Source organism: Hoplias malabaricus, chromosome 3, assembly GCF_029633855.1.
Source record: "Hoplias malabaricus isolate fHopMal1 chromosome 3, fHopMal1.hap1, whole genome shotgun sequence".
NCBI lineage: Eukaryota > Metazoa > Chordata > Actinopteri > Characiformes > Erythrinidae > Hoplias > Hoplias malabaricus.
The window spans coordinates 29,805,179-29,818,512 of record NC_089802.1 but is presented as its reverse complement, the minus strand read 5'-3'; the positions used below and the strand labels follow the sequence as shown (position 1 = coordinate 29,818,512).

The 13,334-nt window shown below is 44.1% G+C and overlaps 1 protein-coding gene across 8 annotated transcripts in view; it reads right to left on the bottom strand.

The window, feature by feature from the left end:
- Positions 1–3,016: 3,016 nt before the first annotated feature.
- raraa (retinoic acid receptor, alpha a) overlaps positions 3,017–13,334 on the bottom strand; it is a 118,150-nt gene continuing 107,832 nt past the window's right edge. For all 8 annotated transcript variants that reach the window (XM_066663476.1, XM_066663474.1, XM_066663473.1 and 5 more), the window contains 6 exons: positions 11,366–11,507; positions 6,804–6,964; positions 6,436–6,612; positions 5,567–5,771; positions 4,149–4,307; positions 3,017–4,043 (listed from right to left, as the gene is read on the bottom strand). In XM_066663476.1, coding sequence (XP_066519573.1) covers positions 3,853–4,043; positions 4,149–4,307; positions 5,567–5,771; positions 6,436–6,612; positions 6,804–6,964; positions 11,366–11,507 — 1,035 coding nt within the window. In that variant the 3' untranslated portion in view covers positions 3,017–3,852. The remainder of the gene's footprint in view (positions 4,044–4,148; positions 4,308–5,566; positions 5,772–6,435; positions 6,613–6,803; positions 6,965–11,365; positions 11,508–13,334) is intronic.

The following is a 13,334-nucleotide window of genomic DNA, read 5'->3' as shown; positions in this document are numbered from 1 at the left end:
TTAGGGACTATATTGTTTATCAAGAAAGCGGAAGGATATGCGGCGTATAGTGACTTCACTTTTGAATAGTGTTCAAAATTCCGCGCGAAGGCCGCTGATTGGCCCACCGCTATAAAATATAAAAAGCCAGGAGCCAATGAGAATGAAGGGAGGGCTTAAGCTGCATTTGATTGACATCACAGGCGACCAATTCGATTAGAATTAATTTAAATAATGTTTGAATATGTTTATTATCTGTATTTTGTATTTATACATTGGGTATACAAGTGTAAAACAGACATAAAATAGGTTGAAAATAGTTACACTGAATATATTCACTGAAATGAATATTGAACTGAATAGTTCAATATATTAAAATTGTACCTCAAATTATTTTTATTATTTCAGGTATTTTTTAAATTTTTATTTATTTTTGAGAACTTCATGTTTTTTATTATGTTAACGACAACAAAATAAATAACTTAATTGCTTTTGATTCACTGTAGCCTGCTGCTAACAGATTGTACTAAAGATTTAACCACAAGTAGTTTTAATTAAAGGTGAGCAAGTACAAAGATGCTATTTTGGGACAAAACCTGCTTTTAGAATTTGACAGCAGCCGTTGACATGTATAATGTGCCAACATTTTATGAAGGATGGATCAACAGAAAAGCTAAAACCTTGAATGTTCGATACTTTGCTTCTTCAGCAAAGCAGTTATTTTAAAGAAATGATGTTGGGTTCTGAGTGAGTTTGTACTATATATAATTCATACTGGATAACTGTGCTGAATCAAGTGAAAATGGTGAAGGACCACTTTTTTTAGTATCTTGTATGTACCTCTCTGCCAAAATCTTATAACACAATTGTAAACAATGTCTCAGGCACCAGGCAGTGTGTTACTAGCCGTTCAATGTAACTTTTAGTAATACCAGTCCTTAAATTTTTCCCCTTTTCAGCAAAACAGATCATTAAAGGCTATATTTCCTTGTGAATATACCACACAAGCTAAATCCTCATTCCAGCTTTTCCATGTTTTAGACATGGAGCATGTGCTTGATACCAAATGCCATCTGCTGGTCACAGTCACAGCTGTCATCCTTTTGGCATTCACTTTATATACAAACAACACTGTATCCAACTTAGTATAGAAATCTTACATAAATGTAAACAATATGATGTTACAGTTTTGACATAAATTATACTATTATGAAAGTTTCTGAGCATGTCATGGTTAGGGTTAGTTTTTCTGGATCACACACCCACAACATTTATCATAAAATGACAGCTTTAGATTAGACTATTTACAAAGAGTGTAGGTAAACTAGATTAACCTGCACGTTACAAACAAGTTGGCTTCACTCTTAAAGCAAAACCAAGTAAGAATTTTGTATTTTTCCTCCTGGGCTTTCCTATAGTTTCACTTTTACTGCACTGCCCTTAAAACAAGGGGAGGGGGAGCAAAACCTGTTGGGAGGGGAGTGGTGTACTACCCACCTCCAAATGTTACATAGTGAAGTTTCTGCTGTGGTAAGCCCAGGAGAAGCAAGGACAGAAGCTCCTTTCTCCTAATTACAGCTCAGTGGAGCATGACAGTGATATTGGAGCTGTAATCGTAAGGTAAAAAAATTTACCTATTGTTGTTTTAAGATATGAGCCATGTTTAAAGCTGCTTTTCATTAGCTTGAAATGACCTGTGTCCCTAGTGACAATGATACACAGACTGTAATATACAGGGGTTGGACAATGAAACGGAAACACCTGGTTTTAGACCACAGTAAGTTATTAGTATGGTGTAGGGCCCCCTTTTGTGGCAAGTACAGCATCAGTTTGTCTTGGGAATGACATATACAAGTCCTGCACAGTGGTCAGAGGGATTCTAAGCCATTCTTCTTGCAGGATAGTGGCCAGGTCACTACGTGATGCTGGTGGAGTATAACGTCTCCTGACTCGCTCCTCCAAAACACCCCAAAGTGGCTCAATAATATTTAGATCTGATGACTGTGCAGGCCATGGGAGATGTTCAACTTCACTTTCATGTTCATCAAACCAATCTTTCACCAGTCTTGCTGTGTGTATTGGTGCATTATCATCCTGATACACAGCACCATCTTCAGGATACAATGTTTGAAGCATTGAATGCACATGGTCCCCCAGAATGGTTCGGTAATCTTTGGCAGTGACGCGCCCATCTAGCATGATATGGCAGCCCAAAACATCACTGATCTACCCCCATGCTTCACTCTGGGCATGCAACAGTTTGGGTGGTACGCTTCTTTGGGGCTTCTCCACACTGTAACTGTCCCGGATGTGGGGAAAACAGTAATGGTGGACTCATCAGAGAACAATACGTTTCACATTGTCCACAGCCCAAGATTTGCGCTCCTTGCACCATTAAAACCAATGTTTGTCATTGGCATGAGTGACCAAAGGTGTGACTATAGCAGCTCGGCCGTGTATATTGACCCTGTGGAGCCCCCGACGGACAGTTCTGGAGGAAACAGGAGAGTTGAGGTGCACATTTAATTCTGCCGTGATTTTATGTTTTTTGGATACAATCCGGGTTACCACCCGAACATCCCTTTCAGACAGCTTCCTCTTGCGTCCACAGTAAATCCTGTTGGATGTGTTTCATCCTTCTTGGTGGTATGCTGACATTACCTAAATGTTAATTGAACCTTCACACTCTGCTCTTACAGGTGCAATGTGCAATTAATGAAGACTGTCCACCAGGCTGCTCCAATTTAGCAATGAAACCTCCCACACTAAAATGACAGGTGTTTCAGTTTCATTGTCCAACCCCTGTATGTGGCAGATAGTGAAAGGTAATTTTACCCATTTTCTGCAAGTGAACACAGTTCTGGGATCTTAATGAAAGTAGTGTGTGTGTGTGTGTGTGTGTGTGTTTGGATGTTCACTGCCAAGGACGGGTTAAATATGGAGCCACAATATTTTTGTACTCCTGTGCAATGGCAATTAAAAGCCTATTTCAGATTTCAAATAAAAACAGGACAAACACTTTTTTTTTTTACCACAGTTTATGTCATTTCCTCTGTGCACAATTTACGTGAGTGTAAATTCATTTTTTGCAATGTTTTTGTTTCCATGAAAAAAAACATCATCATCATCAACAAGAACAACAACAGTCTGTAATGAAGAACAAAATCTCTCTTCATTTTTTTTCTTTTCCTCAAATGGTCATAAAACAGAAAAACATCAGTGAAGAAATTCAACTGCTTCTACTATCTGAGTCCACTCTTCTTTCTTTTTTTTCTGTTTTCTATGCTTCAGATCGATCACAATCATTCCTGCTGTTTCTCTCTCTCTATATATTTATATATATATTTTTTGTTTGTAAAAAAATCTGTCTCTTGGAAGTTGGAAAAGAAGGTCAGGCCAGCACAATCAATCCTCCAAAGTCCAGGCCTGAGGTGTCTTAGTGAGAAAAAAACATAATAAAAATAAGAGAAGAAAGAAGAAAGGTCCATATGCAGTTTGTCCTGTTAGTCCACACACTTTCACCTTGTTGCATCTCAGGGGTTCTCTGGGGTGCTTGGATCCCCAGAATTGCCATTTCCTCCCCTCTCACATACATACAATTCTTCTCTGTCGCTCTTGTGTCTGTTCTGTTGCTTTTGTCCCTCCTTTTGTCCAGAGGGCCTTTTGTCAGACGAGCGGAGAGACAGAGGGCAAGAGAGGGAGGAGCAAAGGACTTGGCGCCGCTCTAGAGGAGGATAGAGGGACAGCAGGAGGAAAGGCCGAACGGTTCCACTCGTCCACTCTTGCAGCTCAGTGTGTCGGGGGAGTGTGTCTGAGGGAAGCACAGTAGTCGGTAGGTGGTTGTTGCCGTGGCGGCGGGGGCGGTGATGGCGGTCAAGGTGAGTGTGTGGGTGGGCTGCTTTGGGCGGAGCTTGGCGAGAGGGAAGGGCTACAGCTGCCGGCCGGACGAGAAGACGCTCCGCTCGCTGAGCTCTCCAAACCCTCTGAGTTTTCCAGCATCTCCTGGATCAGAGGCGGCATGGAGCCGGGAATTTCCATCTTCAGGGTGATCACACGCTCGGCTCCTGAGAGAGAGAGAGAGAGAGAACTTGTCGTTTAAAAGCTGTATCTGAACAAGAGGACTTGTTGCTTTTACTCGAAATGTGTGTGTGTGTGTGTGTGTGTCTCACCCTTGGCGCTGATGCTCCTCAGGTCAGTGATCTTCATCAGCATTTTGGGGAACATATGAGGTTTGTGTGGTCTCCTCCGCCTCACGTAGAGCTTCAGAGCCTCCAGCAGTGGCTCCTGCAGAACGTCCACTTTATCTGCCTCCTCCAGGTCCTGCCGGTCTAAACACACACACACGCACGCATGCACACACACACACACACACACATTAAACTGCAGTCCTAAATGACCCAGAGTAATCCTCTTCACCCTAGTGTGGACAACACAATAAGTCTATGTGGCTGCCACTAGATGGCGCCAGGTGTCCATCTATACATACACATACACCAGTGGCGGATGCTGGTCTTTCAAGGAGGGGAAGCTCAATTTCGGCCTACATCATAAAATGTGTCTGTTTATTTATACATAAATTCTACCCTCCGTTACTTTTCAAGAAAATGATCTGTGACCCTGTCGTACCAACAAGGAGTCTTTTCCAGGGACTAGTGTCCTCTCAATGGCCAGCAGAGCTAGGCTGCTTAAACGGCCTTGGCTCATGTGAAGTGTGTCCGCCTGTGAGTGCTTTGTGACGGTGCAGGGGCTCAGCAGCACCCGCTGGTCAGAAACTGCGATAGAAGTCAGAAAGAGTGATAGAAGTCAGTCTCCAAACACAAGCAGCTACAAAAAACCCACCAGAAATAGAAGCTCGATTTGTCACTAGTCGTTTTTAACAAAGAAAATGCCGCTAAGAGGTTTAAGAAAGTCTCCGGTTCAACTCAGAACAGAATGAACAGAACAGAATGCTCCCACGGATCTTTACACCAAAGGATCGCTGATTCGCTCATTTCGCTGTCAATCAAAAAGGGATTCAGCCTCAGACAGATCATCCAATCATCATGCAGAAGCTGAGCGTCCGGGCCAGCCGAGGCCAGCCCACTGCCCCATAGACCCCCAGAGATGCTGAGCGTCCGATGGGCGGGACAAAGCCCAGCATTTATCCAATGACTCGTCTCGTTTCGCTGCTTCGCTATTGAACTCTGTGGACGCTGTTTAAAGCACTGTGAGAATGATTGAGAGGAAAGCCGCGTCTTTACCAGTGATAAGCTGATTCTGAACAAAAGTTGAGCGCGTTGTAGTGCATATTTATTCAATGACATGTACACACAAAAGTATATATTTGATCACTTATTTTTGTAGATTTTAGGGGAAGCTGAGCTTCCCTTGCAGTCTTAGAGCAATTGCCTCTGACATACACATACATAACAATGTTTCTGGGGGTTTTTAACTAATATCAGTTGTCCGACAATTAAACATATCCAGACTACAGTAATTCAAATGATGGAAGTAAAAATTGGGCCTCACTCTACACCAGCACAGTGGACACTAAAGAGGTTTCGGATAAAAATGTTTAATCATCCAATCTGAACAATGCGGGTCTGACCTCCACACAGTAGACAGATGGCGCTCAAGAGCCCTGTCTCGGCGTCGTCCATCTCCAGGGGCAGCAGCTGGTTGGCGAAGGCAAACACGAGGTCGGTGAGCGGCCCGAAGCCGGCGTTGTGCATCTGCGTTCGGTTCAGCGTCAGACCGTCCGAGAACGTCATGGTGTCCTGCTCCGGTGTGTATCGCGTACAAATCCGCAAGATCTACGATAAGGGAAGAGCTGGATTAGAAATGCATTCATTCATTCATTCATTCATCTTCAGTAACCACTTCATTCTGATCAGGCGTGTTACTGAATTACTGTGCTATTATCTTTATAAGGGCGGCACGGTGGCGCAGCAGGTAGTGTCACACAGCTCCAAGGGCCTGGAGGTTGTGGGTTCGATTCTCGCTCTGGGTGACTGTCTGTGAGGAGTCGGTGTGTTCTCCCCGTGTCCGCGTGGGATTCCTCCCACAGTCCAAAAACACACGTTGCAGGTGGACACTCAAAAGTATCCGTAGGTGTGAATGTGTGTGTGTCTGTGTTGCCCTGTGAAGGACTGGCGCCCCCTCCAGGGTGTATTCCTGCCTTGCGCCCAATGATTCCAGGTAGGCTCTGGACCCACCGCGACCCTGAATTGGATAAGCGGTTACAGATAATGAATGAATGAATTATCTTTATATCAGTGGCATAAAAAAATAAATTAAATGACAACAGTATATTTTTTTCTATGACAATATATCAATCCCAAAAAGGATTATCGTGACAGACCTATACATTCACCTCTGTCAAGCAGCACTGAGAAAAGGTACTAGATAAATTAAATATATTCAATGTGTGACTATTATTGTCAAGGGTCAGTGAACGATTTAATGCCATGTAATCACCAGAATGTCAAGGCAGGCGGCTTTGAGGAGCGTGATCTGGTCAGCGATGGTCAGTGTGGTGAAGCCGGGCAGTTGCTTGGCGAACTCCACCGTTTTAATGATGCACTTGGTGGAGAGTTCACTGAACTTATCCCAAAGATCCACGTCCAGAGAAACCCGCCGCTCTGAACTGTTACTCTACACACGGAATCAGAGAGAGAGAGAGAGAGAGAGAGAGAGATTAAACCTCCGTAAACCTCACCTCCACGAGCTACTGCGGGGCGATTAATCCCAGCCTTTTTGAGTAACATCACACTTGTGGAACAGACCTGTACAAACCCTACCCTATTACTTTGCAAACAAAGAACGTATAAAAGAAATAAACTGACCGTGGTGTATTTGCCCAGCTGGCACAGCGAGGGGAAGGTGTCCTGGTGGGCTTTTCTCACTCTGTCAATCATCTGCTCCGTGTCGGCGGTCAAAGTTGGACTCTCCGGACACTCTGCCTTCTTCTCTTCCTTCTTTTTCTTGTTCCTGTCATTCCTCACCGCTGCAGAGAGAGGGAGAGAGAGACTTCATTATAAAGTCAGATGAACATATATTTATATCGTCGCTGTACACTCAAAACCACATCTACAATTTTGTCAACAGCAGCTATCCTTTATATTGCGAATAAATTCCACAAAGAATCGACCAAAAGGGATGCTACAAAATAACTTATATCAAATAAAATAATAAAATAAAAGCAGCAGGTAGTGTCGCAGTCACACAGCTCCAGGGTCCTGGAGGTTGTGGGTTTGAGTCCCGCTCCGGGTGACTGTCTGTGAGGAGTGTGGTGTGTTTTCCCTGTGTCCGCGTGGGTTTCCTCCGGGTGACTGCCTGTGAGGAGTGTGATGTGTTCTCCGGTTTCCTCCCACAGTCCAAAAACACACGTTGGTAGGTGGATTGGTGACTCAAAAGTGTCTGTAGGTGTGAGTGTGTGTGTTGCCCTGTGAAGGACTGGCAACCCCTCCAGGGTGTATTCCCACCTTGCGCTCAATGATTCCAGGTAGGCTCTGGACCCACCACCGCCCTGAACTGGATAAGGGTTACAGACAATGAATGAATGAATGAATCTTTCTACATTGACTGCCACTGAAATTTAAAAAGGTTCTTTATCTCCTGTAAGCGACTATTTTAGAGATCAGTGTTTTTGATTAGATATGTGGTATTTGTGCATTTGTATTTTAGATACATATAAATATATATAAAATTGAAATATTCTTGTAAATATTTTAAACAGTTTGTTGCTGCTCTTGAAATTCCTCTAGCAGCTCCCCCCCCCCCCCCACACACAACAGTCAATATGAAACTTTTAGGAGAACGTGTGATGATTAATCCATCTCACTCCCTCTTTTTTCTCTCTCCATGTTTCCTTCTCTCAATTTCTCTTTTCCTCCCTCCCTCTATTCATCTCTGTGAACTTTCTCCATTCTCTCTCTCTTCCCCTTTCTCACCCCCCCTCTCAGGGTGTGATCAGTGCGTGTTGTATATAACTCTGATCAATCACAGATGATTTCATTAAATCCCAAGAGTAATCTAATAATACTAGACACACACACACACTATTCTGGTGCCTGCACATTGCTGAGTCAATTCCCCCCCCACCCACTTTACCACATTTTAACTCCTCTTTTTTGTCTTCCTCTCCATCTGCCCTTCTTTTCATCCCCCCACTTTACCCTTTTCCTCCCAGTCTCTCCCTCTCTCCTTTCTCTCTGTTCATAAATACCTCTATCGTTTCTATTTCTTTTGTCCCTGAATCTTTCTCTTTCTCTGGTAAACTGGGGCATGTATAACTCTTGCTCTCTCTCCCTCCATCTGTTCTACCTCCATGTCTCTCTCCTGTTTCCCATCTCTCTCTCTCTCTCTCTCTCTGTAACTGGGGTACGTGTAACTCTCTGACAGATCGCTGTGGCGATCATAAGCCACACACACACACAGTTTAATGAAGCCATTAAAGCGCTATTAGCCCGACCGCTTCATCCGTCACACACACAAAGACCCGCAGGGAGTGTGTGCGTCTGGACGAATGTGTGAATGTGTGTGTGTGTGAGAAAGCAGGAAAGGAAGAAGAGAATAAAAGTGTGTGGTTTAGTTTTCTCGGAAGCGTCCTTAAACTGCACAAACACACAAGTGACACTGGGGTTTCGCGTCTTGTTCATTTATTTAACAGATGTGTGTTGAGCAATGTCCAGTGGGGTTGTGTTACTATTAGGATGGAATTTAAATATACAGATATTTTGTGTTTGTGTGTGTGTGTGTATTTTCCATAATCGCATTCCAGGCCAGTACGAATACTCCAAATATACGATACTTCAATTTTTCATGTCACAAAATGTAAGGTCTTCACACATCGCTGCTTCTGTGTTCAGGGGTAAAACTACATGAAAGTGCCTGAAGCCAGTCGAAAAACCCCCACAAAAACAGAGAAAAATATTCTCTGTCTCCATGTGCTGCAAATCCATAACTGAAGTTATCTGCACCAGAAGGCTTGTTCATATGAGCGTGTGTGCGTGCATATGTGTGTGTGTGTGTGGGAGAGAGAGAGAGAGAGAGAGAGAGAGAGAGAGAGAGAGAGTTGACGGCTGTAATTTGTGAGGAGAAAATTAAAATGCTGGCAGGTCGTCCATCACGCAGATGAAATCCAATGGAAAGATAAAAACGTCAATGTTCTCGCCTCTTTCTCACCATCCCTCCATCTCACAGCCTGCCTGGAGACAAACTAGTCTGTGTGTGTGTGTGTGTGTGTGCGCTATAGTGCAGCCTTTGTTTCTACACCATCTCTAGCCATATTATTAGGACCCTCCTACCTTGGGTGCTATGCGGACCCCTTCTCATGTAACATTTCCCCTGAACTGAAGGGTTATCTTCTGCAGTAACAGCGTCCACTCTTCTGGAACCATTTATCCTAGATGTTGGAACATTGCTGTGAGGATCTGATGGGACACTGGTGAAATCAGGTATTGGGGTTGGAGGATTAGTTCTGGATAATAATAATAATAATAATAATAATAATAATAAATACTCTAGCTCATCCCGAAAGCACTGGATGGAGCTCCATCACTGAAAAAAAAAAACAGGTCCACTGCTCCACAGCCTTCTAAAACCTATCCATGGGTTGCAGTCACATGTTTTTTTGGATTGGTTTCAGAGTGCAGCACTAATGAGAAAAACAGATTAATTTCTCTCATACACAGCTCATCTCCCTGCGCTGGAGAGAGACTCACAGCACTCAGAAGCCTGACATCTGTGAAGCCCAACATGTGAAGTGAAATGAGGAAAAAAGACTGCTATCCTTTGTTAGCCATATTAGCATTTTCATCACAGGATCTAATGGAAAGCTGTTAGCCTCAGACTCTAATGCGTGTGTCTGCTCTTCTGTCTGAATCTGGGAGGATTATTCACACACAGATCTGATACAACTTCAGTAATCTCATTTCACTCCTGTGTTGTTGTAGAGACTACAGACACAAGCCACACATTATTTACCTGTAAACAGGGGGTATGTTTACAGGTAAATAATGTGTTCCCTTTTTCCCTGTGCTCTGAGTGCAACAGATTCTTGGAGGAAACTGTTCCTCTGGTTTGGCTTAAAACTTTAATAAAGTAGTTGTCCTCGTCTAACTTGTCCCTACACCCTGCGTAGGGCACAGTCTGTCATAAATGAACCTTGCCTGCACTCATGTAGTGCAAATGGTGTACTTTTTAGTCGGCTATAAGGTTTCCCTGTTGAGGTAGTGTAATGTCTGGGTGCAATATTATTAGTTTTATTATCTGTGATGTGCACTACGTAGAAAGTATAGTGCTATTTGGGACGAAGCCCAAGATCCTGTACTTACTGACACAGACGAACAGAGCTCGGAAAACTTATATTTCTATCATTTTAACGACTAAACAAGGCCAAAATGTCCGTTTTTATTTGAGTTGTGTGTTTGAGTAATGAGAACGTACCCAACATGGCAGCTACTCCACACAATGACTTCCCCTGCAGCACATGAATAACTAAAGCTATACAAAGTGTTGTTGTGTTACCCACAGTCGCTACAGTGTGAACTGCTCAGAGCTGCTGCCATTAGGGTGTTTGCTGTCTCTGTAATGGTGTGTGTTTGCGCTCTTGGGTTTCCCTGCTACTCTCTGGCACAGCCACTGAGCTGTGTCCATGGGAACGAGGTCATCATGACGTCCGCCAAGGGAGTGTTCATTGGCCGGGCAACCCGCTGACCCCATATGCTTAACTCTGTCTGACGAGACTCTCTCTCTCTCTCAGTGGTGGGGATACTGCAGTGAGATGGAGTGTCCAGCAGATGGCAGAGTTTGTCTCCTGAGCTTTCTCCAGTAATCGACTCATGATGGATCACCCTGCTCAGTCCTAAAGAGCGCAGAGCGAGTGCTTGCACACACACACACACACACACACACACACACACACACACACACACACACACACACACACACCAACTCTCCCAATGTTTGTGTGAGAATGATAAAGAGCACTGAGCCAAAACACACACACATACTATCACAGACATACACACACCATCTCCATGACAGCAATATATGATAAGATTGTGTGCATGTGCATACACACACACAGTGTAAATGTGAACAGAGCAGTGTGATTCTCCTTCTGACCCACACCCCCACCACACACACACTATTCACACTTCTCCCAATTAACTCCTCAGCTCTGACAGCAGCGGTCAGAGCGGGGGAATGTGTGGTCACACAGCCGGAGACACACTGACAAGTGTGGTCCTGCATCAGAGAACAACTGACCTCCACATACACACACAGGTGTGTGCATCAATCATCTTCTGTATTATTTTATTAGAAAACTTCCATGATCTCACACACACAGGCTCAAGGCTCCAGACGTGCAGATACAGACACACACAGCACTGGTACTCACACTCCTTGGACATGCCCACTTCCAGGCACTTCTGCAGGCGGCAGTACTGGCAGCGGTTGCGCGTGACCTTGTTGATGATGCAGCTTTTCTCTCTGTGGCATGTGTACACCATGTTCTTCTGGATACTCCTCCGAAAAAAACCCTGCAGGACACACACACACGCACACACACAATAAGAGACTTAAACACATGAACAAAGTCACACACAAACCTACACTCACATATGGGGTAGGAGGCCCCACCCTCCAGCATCACAGAACCAGGCAGTTACTTAGTGTTCTCCTCCAAGCGTGTTGAGGTCCACTGACATGTTAGTTAGTTTGGGTGGTCTCTCCAAGTTTGGGAATAAAGTTGTACCATATGCCTCTGAAACTGTAGATGTGAAGCTGCGGTAACTCCGTGTACTCTGCCTTGACCCAAGGCGTTTTACAATATGAAAAGGCACAAATAAACACAGTTCCCCTGGGAGAAGCACGCATTGTGTCTCTTTACAACTTATTAAAGCACAGAGGGGACATCTACAGTTCGTGTACAAAAACATACCTGGAGAACAGCGTTTTAAATCCAAGCAATGTATGTGGGGAAAAGAAGAAGAGGATGGAGTATGTGTGTGTGATGCTCTGATCAGTGTCAGTGGGCTATGTGCAGGCAGGCTAGAGGGGAGGTCAAATCTTGGCACTTACAGGAAATGAATAGTGCACACACACACGCTCTGTGATCAGAGGAGGTATGGAAACGAGACCGATTATAGCAACAGCCGTTTATAGCAAGAACAAACTTTATATCAAAAAGATTGATTAATATTTATTTGTTCGGGCTTCGGTGTGGTTTCTCTCATGTGGAAGTTGTTCTTAAAGTTTTAAATGCAGTGTGGCCTGAGTCAGTGCTGAATGTGTGTAGAATAATCTACACATGCACTGAAACAAGCAGCTCAGGTGGCGCTGGTGTGAAAACGGCTCGGTTCGGCTCGGCTCTGCTCACTTAAAGGCTTGGCGCTCTTCCACTAGCACAGCTCTAACGGGAATCGCTGGCTTTGAAAACCACAACAACATGTGGTTTACTCACATGTTGCATTTTGGTTTTTGGACTGAACACGGCTCTGCTCCCCAGTTCTCACAGATCAGATTTTCTTTGCTGCATGTTCGGTTTTCTCTGGAAATTTTCGTCCGCCATCGGCCCAAGGACCATCTAAATCTCTTCAAAACACTTCAAGATAAAGTTACGAGCTGATGATGAAAATAAATGTGACATCTGCTGTAACTGGTTTGTGTGGATTTACAGCACTCTGCAGGGTTTACATTCACCATGTAGTACCTACTCAGCACGGTTGGAACCTGGCGCGAGCAGGGACTGAAAACATACCCGGTTCCAAGGACGAGGTAGTGGCCAGTGGCAAGAGAGCAGAGCCGAGTCGAGTCATGTAGGATCCATGCAGTGGAAAAGCGACAAGTGTGTTCCTAAAGCATGGAGAGGACAGAAGAGGACATAGAGTCGTGGGTGTGGGGGAGGTGGTGGATGGGAGTGTTCCTTAAAAGTCGCAGGGTAACTCCAGGCTCCAGTTTTCACAATGCTGCCTGAGCAACTGGTACGAACCATTAGAAACATCAAGGTTTATTTGAAAAACCCTATATATAAAATATATATATATAAAAAAGTAATTAATTAAATATTTTTCATAATGCATAAAAGAGCACAGAGTTGTGTATCTGCTCTGTTTGAAACAGAGGCTTTGTCCAAGTCTTTATTCACAATCTCCTCAAGCTGGGGTCAGCTGGAGTTTAGAAAAAATCTAAAAACAAACAAACAAACAAAAAAAATAACGTGGTGCAGTAAACAACATAAGAGCCGTGGGTTATTCTATCCTCCCTCGTACATTCACATCCCATGGGGCGGTGTATCTGTCGATGTGTGCATGTGAGTGTGCCTTCAGAGGTGTCGGAGGCTGCCAGCCCCTGTGTGTGTGTCCCAA